This window comes from Neophocaena asiaeorientalis, unplaced genomic scaffold, assembly GCF_003031525.2.
Source record: "Neophocaena asiaeorientalis asiaeorientalis breed wild unplaced genomic scaffold, Neophocaena_asiaeorientalis_V1.1 scaffold185, whole genome shotgun sequence".
Classification (NCBI taxonomy): domain Eukaryota; kingdom Metazoa; phylum Chordata; class Mammalia; order Artiodactyla; family Phocoenidae; genus Neophocaena; species Neophocaena asiaeorientalis.
Genome location: NW_020171809.1, coordinates 704,444 through 714,631, shown reverse-complemented (window position 1 = coordinate 714,631; position 10,188 = coordinate 704,444). Strand labels below are relative to the sequence as shown.

The 10,188-nt window shown below is 65.2% G+C and overlaps 1 protein-coding gene across 1 annotated transcript in view; it reads left to right on the top strand.

Annotated features, from left to right (window-relative positions):
- Positions 1-10,188, top strand: part of CROCC2 (ciliary rootlet coiled-coil, rootletin family member 2) — a 65,803-nt gene that overhangs the window by 11,907 nt on the left and 43,708 nt on the right. The window contains 10 exon segments of the mRNA XM_024760494.1: positions 1,182-1,358; positions 3,973-3,982; positions 5,254-5,327; positions 5,889-6,068; positions 7,223-7,319; positions 7,396-7,485; positions 7,640-7,825; positions 8,036-8,232; positions 9,934-9,966; positions 9,968-10,110. Of these exon segments, the coding sequence (XP_024616262.1) occupies positions 1,182-1,358; positions 3,973-3,982; positions 5,254-5,327; positions 5,889-6,068; positions 7,223-7,319; positions 7,396-7,485; positions 7,640-7,825; positions 8,036-8,232; positions 9,934-9,966; positions 9,968-10,110 (1,187 nt within the window).

The following is a 10,188-nucleotide window of genomic DNA, read 5'->3' as shown; positions in this document are numbered from 1 at the left end:
GAGGGGCAGCGCGGGGAGAAGGAGCACCCCCAGGGCCTCAGGCGAGAGTGCAGGTCCCACAGGTCATGGGGCCTCCCTGGCCCTCTGCTCCCTCGTGTGTCACCCCAGGCCCCCACCGCCTGCTGAGGCCGGGGCTCTGGCCTGAACTCCAGGAAGGCCGCCTGAGCTGCTCCTGGCCCTCGGCTGGCCTGGCCAATCCTGGGGGGCCCGAGGGTTCTCCCCTCAGTCCCGGTCCGCTGACTCCCGGGCCCCTTTGGCTTCAAGCCGCTCTGATTTCATGATCGGGCTCACTTGTGCACCGTTGGTAAGTGTGTGTCATACCCCAGCCCCCCCCGGAGGTAGCCCAAGCCCCAGGACACGGCCCCGGAAGGGAAGGGCATCTCTCCACGTTCCCTGCAGGGCGGCCAGCGGGAGGGATGAGCCTCCACTCCACAGCCGGCTCTGTCTCCAGACCTGGGGAAGGTTAAGGCATTTGTGCAAGACTTCCCGGCCTTGGTTCATCCTCAGGGACTCTGGATAAGGAAGAAAAGTGCTGAGAAGCATTTTGAAAACCAGTTTTGGAGAAGGGGGGTGGAGGGTGTTGGTAAATAAGCCAAGAGGAGGCTGATGCCCACAGAGCAGACAGCAGCAGAGGAAGTCCCTGTGGCCGCGCGGCTAGCCGGGAGGTACGGGCTCCAGAGGTTTTGGGGTCCCCGACTGCAGCCACATGCAGACCCCTGGGTGGAGAGAGACCCCCACGGTCCCGGAGGGGCCGCCCCCTCCACGGGACAGGCCTGACTCCCTCTGCCCCAGCCCTGCGTGGCAGGGTACCTTCCCAGCCCTGGTACCCTCAACCAGGCTCCCAAGCCCTAACCCTCGTGCTGGTCTCGGGGTCACCCCCACACCCTGGAGTTAGGAGCCAGCCACAGGTGTGTGGCAGAGCCGGGGGAGCCCGGAGGGGGGTAAGGTGGGGAGAGCAAAGCAAGTCAGGGCAGGAGGGGGCGTGCCGGGGCGGCACCCAGAGGCCGGCCCCCGTTTGAGGACCGCTGCAGGTGTCCAGTGCCTCTTAGGGGCAGTCTGGGCGCTGCACAGTCGAGCTGAGGTCGTCTGGGCCCAGGAGGTTCGGGGCCCGGCTGTCTGAGCACGTCTGGAGGGAGAGGCCACCCGCCCACGGCCACGCCGCTCCGTCCCTGCCCGTACAGGAGCACCGGCCTCTCCCAGGTGAACGCCCTCCTGCGGGAGCAGCTAGGACACATGAAGAAGGCCAACGACACACTGGTCGAGGAGCTGGCGGGTTCGACGCGCAGTCTGCGGGCTGAGCTGGAGCTGCGGGAGAGGCAGCGCTGGACCCAGAGAGAGGTGCTCCCTGGCTCTCGCCCGTGGGCAGGCGCACGCCTGGTCTGGTGCCCGTGGCCGGGGTCGGGGTGGGGGCAGGAACAGGGAAACGGCGAGCTGGCTTCTGCTTTGGCCCCTCCTGGGGGCAAGGCCCCTGGCCTCCCGCCACACCATGTCCCCCACTCGGCTTGGCCACGTTAGTCTGCAGGGTGGGGGACACTGCGTGGGAAGACCCCCGCTTTGAGAGAAGGACGCCTGGCTGGGCTTGGAAAGTAGAGTGAGGGCCGAGCCCTGGCTCTGGTGTGGCCGAGCTGCTCTAGAGAGAAGAGTCTCCACAGGCCCAACTCGGGGTCAGACTCCGGAGCCTGGGCCGCACCACAGCCCCCTACTCCCTGGCCAACCCAGCAGGGCCCACGCAGCCTCTTCTGAAACCCGCAGCCCTGGGGCACGGGGTCAGGGCACGGGGCTCCAGGCCTCAGCCTCGCTGGGGGGAGATACTGTGTTGACCATCCCGGGCTGGTCACTGGGGCAGGACGTCCAGCTTGAGGTAGGGGACATATTTGAGACGGGTCACCCCACGCCTCTGCCTGTCCACATCCCTGCTGGGCTTGCAGCCTCTGCTCCGATCGTCCCTGGATGTCCCCATGGACCTCCCAGCGTCTGCCGCGGGCCCCATGGGCAGGATTTCTCCCCAGACCTGGCAGGAGCAGAGGCCGAGCTGGTCGCTGGGTGCCTGGGCTTCAGGCTGACCCTGCACAGGTGTCCCTCGGACAAGCGCATCTCAGAGGGGCCGTCTCGGCACTTCCCACACGGATCGGGCGGGGTGAGAGACCCAACCCCACTGTGTGGACAGAGCTCCTCCTGCTGGACAGCTGTTCCGGTCAGAAGCCTAGCGGCCCCTCCTGCTGCAGCCACCCCTGCACAGGGACAGGACGCCAAGAGGGAATATGCGTTTGCCATCACAGGGTGGTCGTCGATGGCCGGGCTCCCACGTGGGGTTAGGGAGACGTGGGAGACACATCACGCCCCCACCTTGGCCACTAGGGAAACAAATGCCCTGGAGATGGGCCTTGGGTCCAGTTTGGCACTGGTTTATCGAGGGTCTTTATTCCCCCTTGGCCGCTGGCCGGCGGCTCTTCCGTCCTCTGTCTGCTGGCCCGCCACGGAGGGCGTCGTCCTCTTGCCGTGGCCGCTATGAGCTGCCGCTCTCGACTGCATCCTGCCAGCTTCCTGCCAGCTTCCCGCCGCAGACGCGCAGGTTTCTTTGTGTTTATCCTGCTGAGGACTCGTCAGGATGCCGCGCTTCCCTTGTCCTTGGCAAGCAGCCGTCACCTCCTTCAGTGTCACCCACGTCCCGCTCTCCCCTGTCCTCTCCCGCCCCGTGGACCTTACCCATCCCCGTGCTCCCTCCCACGCTTCTTAACCTCCCAGACTTTCCTTCCTTCTACCCCCCTGGTCTATGTGGTAGATAATTTTTTCGAATCTACCCTCCTGGTCATCAGTTTTCTCTTCTGGTGTCCAACCGCCCTTAAACCTGCCTGTTAGGCTCGAATTCTAAACGTTGTGTTTCTCATCTTTAGAAATTCTGACGCTTATTCTGTATATTTTCCAGCTATCTTACTCTTAACTGGTATTTTCAAGCCTCCTGTGTGTTCATCGATGATATTAGGAAGCAGTTATTTTGTAGTCTGCGTCTGACGTTCCAATGTCTGAACTTCTTCAAGGTGTGAGTCTATTGTTTCTGCTAGGTCTTGGTCATGGTGCTGTGTTTCCTTGTGTCTTTGGTGGTTTTTTTAAAAAAAATTTTTTCTAAGAGCTGCGTGTTATCCTTGGGACTCAAAATTCTTTGAAACCTGGAATGAATGTGGTATGCTCCAGAAAGGACTGTCATTTGCTTAGGACAGGTTCTTAGGGGCTCTGACAACCTTTGGGCCACATTGAAGTAAATTTTCAGCTTTATTATTTTTTTTAAACCACCCAGGTTTTGTGAATCCAGGCTGAAAACTGCACCAAGGCTAACTTGTGGTTCCAAAACCACAGGGAGATTTTTTCCTTACTGTCTTGGCCCCTCCAGGCCACTGTAGCAGAAATACCCCAGCCTGGGGGCTTGTCCGCAGACAGTTACTTCTCACAGCTCTGGAGCCTAGAAGTCCCAGATCAAAGCGCCAGGCCCTTCGGCTGGTGAAGAGCGCTTCCTGGTCACAGAACGATACCTCCTGGCTGTAAGCTCACGTGGCAGAAGGGACTGGACCCTCGTGGGGCCTCTTTTATAAGGACACTAACACCAGTCCTGAAGGTGGAACTGGAAAGCCCCCCCTCCAAATACCATCACGTTGGGGATTAGGTTTCAACATGTGAATTGTGGGGGACACTGCATCTCTTTACAGCGCCCTGCAGGCAGGTGTGTGTGTGCAGGTGTGTGTGTGTGTGTGAGCTTGTTCACCGTCCACGGCACCTCGTTATAGCACCCTGCAAGCAGCCGTGTACGTGCGCGTTTGCGTGCGGATTCGCCCACCTCTAGCACACCTTACTTGGAGTGCAGCTTGGGGGACCACTCCACATGTGAGCAGACCCCCCCTTGGGTGGACCTTAAGCTTTCCTCTCTGTCCCCAGAGCCCCTGTGGTCAAGGAAGCGTATTCAAGTTACTGTTTGGCAAGTCCCCCTCGAGTCCCTGAGTTTACTGGTTCCTGGCTTGCGTGTCCCTTACCATACCGGCCGCCCAGCCTTGCATTCAAGAAGTTGTAAAGTGTGGAATCTCAAGTATTCCACTGTCTCAGTGGGCAGGAGGGACAGGAGTCCGCTTTTCATGTCAGCAGGAGGGATGTCTAATCCCTGCTCTTTGATGGTCACAGTCGGGGGGTGGGGTGCAAGTATACACAAGGCTCTGGCACCAGGCGCAAAGGGCGTTCCCTACACAAGGTACACAGCAGGGTGTTTCTGGGCTCGATGGGGGGCACCTCAGACGGGGGCTAAGGGGAGGGCGATCGGCAAAGGCTTCATGAAGTAGCAGGTGAGCGTGTGGGTCCTGGGCTGGAGGACCGGCAGGATGTGAAAGTGCTTTGTTTGAAGCAACATTGAAAAGCCTCGGGCGGGGCTGTAACAGGCAGGAGGGGCCCTGGGAGCCCTGGAAAGCACTGGGCGTGGTGGTGAGCCCCCCGGGGGTCCCTGGAGGTCAGTGTTCAGGACACAGCCCAGTGCAGGGGCTGGGAAGGTGGTGGGGGGACTCAGGACCTCCTGGGCTTCGGCTTAGTTCCCTGCGAGGCTGGCGCCGCTGACCGCACGTGACCCCATCCCACTCCTGCCCCCAACTCTCCACCCCGTCCCCTCCCCGTTCACAGCCCAGCGGTGGGCTCTCGCTGCACCTTACAACCTTGTTCACTCCGCCTGTTCTCAGGGTGGCTCCCCCACCCCTACCACTGCATGGGCTCCTACTGGCAGAGGCTTCTGCCTCCCTGCCACCTTGAAGGGCCAGGCCCCACTCCCGACGTCCTAGGGGCCCTCCGAGAGTAAGCACTGCTCTCTAGGTCCTGGAGAAGGCAAGGCCTTTTTCCTTGTGTCGTGCTCCCAACCCCCAGCTGGAGGGCGGGAGCTGAGTGCTGCCCACAGCCCCATCAGGGAAACCAGGCTGAGTGGGGCCTGGTTCTGGACCTGGGAGTGGTCACCTCCCCAGGTCCTTTAGGGAGGGGAGCAAAGCACTGCCTCCCGGGGACGGGGGCGAGTTGCATTGCTCAGGAAGGTAAGCCAGTGGGGTAGGTGCCACATGCGGGAGGGTAGCGATGAGGGTCTGCACTCCGCCCGCCTGGAGCCGGAGGACCAGATTGTGGGGCGGGTGAATGGGGCCGCAGGGCTCCCCTCACCCCTCAGCGCCTGGCCTCCGCCTGCAGTGGACGCAAGCCTCTTGCTTTCAGACCCAGCGTACTCGCACGGTGGGACACCAGGATGTCCTCCTCCTGCAGAGACAGGTCACAGCCCTCCGTGGACACCTGGCTGAGCTGCGTGCAGCCACCGAGAGGTGCGTGCCAGCCACCCTGCCCACCCAGAGCCAGGCGTGGGCTCCATCAGGGTCGGGGAGAAGGGCACCTGATGCCCAGGCATCGGGCCCACCACACTCCTCCCACGGGTGGCCCGAGGGGAGTGGTGGAGACAGCAGCAGAGGTGGGCAGTGGAGAAGATGGACGGTGGACAGAGTGAGGCAGGCAAGGGTGCAGGGGAGAGAAGAGAGGCAGGCTAGGGAGATGCAGCGTCAGGGGCCGGATCCACCCGCAGGGACTCTAGCTTCCCCCCCCGCCCCCGGCCCTTGCCGAGAACCTCCAACGGTCCACCCTGGGCCCCTGAGGCTCAGAGGGCGGAAGTGCTGCTCAAGGTGGACAGCCTGTCCTGGCCGGCCTGGCCCATCCCCTGCTCACCCCTGCCCCTCCGAGACACCACCCGGCGGGGCCTCCCCTGAGGACGGCACGGGAGGGGTCTGCCGCAGGCCTGTCACCAGACCCTCCCTCTGCCACCCAGCGTGGAGCCTCCAGGCCGAGCCACAGGCGGCCCCGAGGCTCAGTGGAGTGCCGCCCTTGTCTCCCAGGGGCCTCGCTGACATGCGAGCGGACGTGGCCAGGACGGCCCAGCGCCTGCACACGGCCTGCCTGAACCTCGGCTCCAACCTGCGGCTGACGGCCAGCCACACAGCCAGCGGCCTGGAGCCGCAGCTGCAGGACAATGTGCAGGGTCGCTGGGACGCCGAGAAGGTGGCACTCCAGGCCAGGTGGGTGCAGGAGGTCAGGGGTGGGGGCGGGGGCGGGTCGCCGCACCCACCCATCTGCCCAGCGGCCGCGGGTCTGGGACTTCACTCACGTGCAGTTGTAACTCCTGATTTCACCCCACACCCTGACACCGGGCACTTGCCCTGAGGCCACCCACGGCTCATAATCGCCACCTCGTGGCAAAGGCAGGCGGGCCCAGACCTCCTTACCCACCATCCCCTGGAGGCAGAGCTAGTGCCCTGCGACTGGGCGCGTCTCTGTGAACACTGCCCTGGGTGTACTCGGACCGTTTCCCCATGGCTGCTTCCAGAAGTGGAATTTTCAGGCCTAAAAGGCCTATCCTTTCAGGGGTGGGCGCCTGTTTTGAGGGCCCCCAGAGGGGCCGGGGTCCACCCCCGGTTATCGTGGGAGGTTCTGGACACGGAACTCACGTGTGGCGCTCGAAGGTCTCGTGAGGACAGCTTCTGCAGGAAACAGGAGGCAGCTCCTAACGCTGCCACAGGCCTCTGTTCCACGGGACCTGGGGCTCACGTGGTCACAAACACCCTCGGGGTCAGCGAGTCCAACACACCGGAGCCGGCCCCGGAGGAGAGCCACGGCAGGCCCGGGGGTACGGGCGGTCCAGCACAGCCCGAGGGTTCAGCGCCCGGGACCTGAGCCGAGGGCTCTGGGCCCACGGGAAGGGAGGCCCAGTCACTCGGGGGCAGCCAGGGGTCTTTGAGAAGAAGGCGGTCCCGGGAAGGAAAGACAATAACACCATTAGACTTACGGTGGCAGAGGAGCTCCAGGCAGAGGGACCAGCCGGGACAAAAGCCCAGAGGTGAGCACGGCACCTGCTACACCCCAAAGACAGAGCAGGGCCTTGGGAAGCCACGCTGTGGGGCTAGAGAGCTGAGTCAGGGTCGGAGCGGGGGCCTTGAGTGCTGCACTCGGGCTCTGCGCTCTACCCTGAGACAGCGGGAGCCACTGCAGGTTCTAGAGCAGAAGAGAGGTGTCTGACTGGAGCGGGACTAAGGTCCACGCAGGCAGAGGCAGCCGAAGCCAGCAGGCAGGCCTCACCCCAGGAGGTGGCCGACGGGGCCGGGGGGTTCCAGGGCCCGCCGGTGTCCCGGCCTCTGTTCTCTGCACTGACGACCCCACCCCAACTTCTCTCCAGACTCTGGGAGCAGACGTTGCTGGTGAGGAAGCTCACAGAGCAGAACGCGGACAAGGAGGAAACCATCTCCTCCCTCAGAACGGAGGTTCAGGAACAGGTGCGTGGCACTGGGAGAGGGGCGGCTCGCGGTGGGGGAATCCGGACCCCGCTGAGCAGCCTCCCCCCGCCAGCAGGAGTCCCATCGCAGTGGAGGCCGGGGGGCCCCGGGAGACTTGAGGGCTGAGGCGGAATCCCTGCAGCTCACCTTGGACAGCATCACAAAGGTGCGGGCCCGTCCCGGGTCCTTCCCGCGTGGAGCAGCGGAGGGGCTGCAGGGTCCTGGTGCTTCGAGCAGGCCCGGGAGATGCTCTGGAAGGACCCGTCCGACCTCAGCCCTGCGCTCTCTCCCCTCCCCCACTTCCTCCCTGCACCCTGAAGGTGGCGCAGGCAGACGTGGGGTGTCCGGAGCCAGCCTGGAGCGGCAGCACCGAAGGCCAGGAGGCGCAGGGCCAACCAAGGAGCCCCCCACAGGCCGCGTTCCCCCCACGGGGCTGCTCCCCGGCCGCCCTGGGCCCTGCGCTGTGGGCTGTGCAGGTCATTGAGAGGCGGCGGCAGCGGGAGCAGGTGGGCGGCCACAGAGGCAACGCTGTGCCCCGTCCCCACCGGAGCAAAGCCACAAAGCCCACCAGGCGCCTGCCCCTGAACCCCACACCCCGGGCAGGGTCTCCGGTCTGAAGTGCATCCTTTCTCGGGCAGGCGGGAGCCCCGCTGGCTTCTGTGGTCGAAGGCCTGGCCAGGCCACGGGGCTCACGCCACGCTCCCACTCGCGGGCAGGAGCTGTGCCGGCGGCTGGAGTCCTCCGAGGCAGCGGCCGCCGGGCTCCACAAGCAGCTGTCCGAGAGCCAGCGGGAGCTGCGGGCCTCGCGGAGGCTCCTGCAGGAGCTGAGGCAGGAGCAGGCCCGGGAGCGCCAGGACCTCCTGGGCAAGCTGGGGGCGCAGCGCTGCCGGGAGTCCAGCGAGCTCCGGGAAAGGTGAGGCTGGCGGGCTGGGCTCACCTTCTCCACGATGCCCCCTGCAGGAGAAGTGAGGGCCATCTCCCGGACAGGAAGTACTCCTGGCCCGAAGGCTGCCTCCTCGCCCCTTCACCCCCCAGCCCCTGCCTGCACTGAGCCCAGCCCCTCTTCCCTCGTCTGGGCCCGTCTGGGCTGTGTCTCCCCAGGACTCACCCTCCCAAAGCCCAGGCTGAGCACATGCCTGCCCCTTGGCCTGCATCCCAGGCTCCCGGCTGCCCGGCCCATTTCCACACTCCCCTCCTGGGAGCAGGCTGTGCTCTCTCCCACCTCCCCGCTGGCAGCCAGGACTCCTCCGGGGGTCTTACCCAGCCTTCACAGGTGGTCCATAAAACCCCAACTCCCGCCCCATCCACTGGGGTGGCCCCACGTGCCCTCCTGGCGTGTCCTGCGGATCTGCTGTTCTGTGGTGCAGTCGGCCGTGAGGCTGTCTGGATTCTTCTGTGCACGTCTTACTGCCCTGGGGCCGGTGGGGGTGAAGACCTGGAACGAGAATTCCCCAGGATTTATAATCCTGAGTGAGAGGCTCAGTGGGCCTTCCCAAATCCACACACTGCCCGAGCCGGGAGATGGGGCGGGGAGTGGGCTGGCGGCCCAGGAAGGCTTCCTGCAGGAGGGAGCGACGCAGGGGCAGACAGGACCACCTCCTGTGCTTCCCCTCGCTCACCCCGGGGGGTTGGGACTGCAGGTCCCTCGGGGCCGCCCCTTCTCCGGGTGTCCTGACAGCGCACTCGGTTCTGAGACAGGAGGTCCAAAGAAAAAATTCATCCCGGTCCTGCTCTGGAGAAACGCACGGGAGATGGGAGCAGGCGGGTTCAGCCTGGCACAGGGGTCCGGGAGCAGAGGAGCCAGCGGGGGCCCCCAGGGGGCGGGAAGAGCTTTGCCAGGGGGAGACAGGAGCAGGAGTGGGGTGCAGAGCAAGGCAGGCGGGGCCCCCTCACCACGCCAAGGAGCAGAGGTCACGGGGGGCCGCGGGGGTGCCACCCTCACAGCCGTGGCTTTGGCAGGGCTGGTCTGGCCACAGCGTCCTGGGGCGGGGGCAGCGGGGCAGGCTGGAGTGGCCCCTCAGCACCGGGGAAGGAGGGGCTGAATCCCAGGGACATTTGGGAAATGGGGCCTCAGGCCTCGGTGCTTCAGAGCACGGCCAGGGGAGAGCTGCTGAGACTGCAACTCTGTCTGGCGGGTGACCGGCAGAGGGGACCTGGCCGGGGCGGGGGGGGGTGGTCAGCAGCGAGCACAGCTTTGACAAGGCTCGGCCGTCAGGGGAGGTCAGCAGCGCAAGCAGACCTGGAGCTGTGGGGTTCCCGTCGGGCAGGCGCCCCTCCTCCCCGCTGGGTTCTGCAGGTGCGGAGGCCGAGGGCAGGGACACCCCGGGCGCAAGGCCCTCCAGGGCTTTAGGGACCCCCACAGGGCCACCAGGAGACAGGCAAGCCCGCAGGTGGCCGCCCCAGGGGACAGGGCAGCCAGGGGCCGAGCCGCTGGGTCTTCTCGTCCCTCCCCACTTGTCCCGGAGCCCCGGCCCCAAGTGGCCTGTACGGCCCCCCGCGCCCCGTCTACCCTCCCGGTACTCGGCCGAGGCTCGAATGCGCCCAGAGAGGGTCTCTGGGCTCCCCTCCCCGCTGCACGCCCGGGATCCCAAGGCTTCTTCTCCCCTGCTCCCAGAGAGGAGGCAGCTCTGGAGGGGGTGTGGAGGAGCTGAGGGGACGGCGGATGTTTCCGACGAGGAGCGGCAGAGTCTGGAGGCCAGGCGCGCGGGGCTGCAGAGAAGCCTCCTGCGGGGGGCGGGGCAGAAGGCGGAGCTGGTGAAGCAGGGCCTGCAGGGCCGGAGGGAGCTGGAGGGCAGGGGCGCCGCGCCGCCACCAGCGGGCTGTCCCGTCCCCTCGGGGCCCCGGCGTCCTCGCTGCTGATGCGACCTCT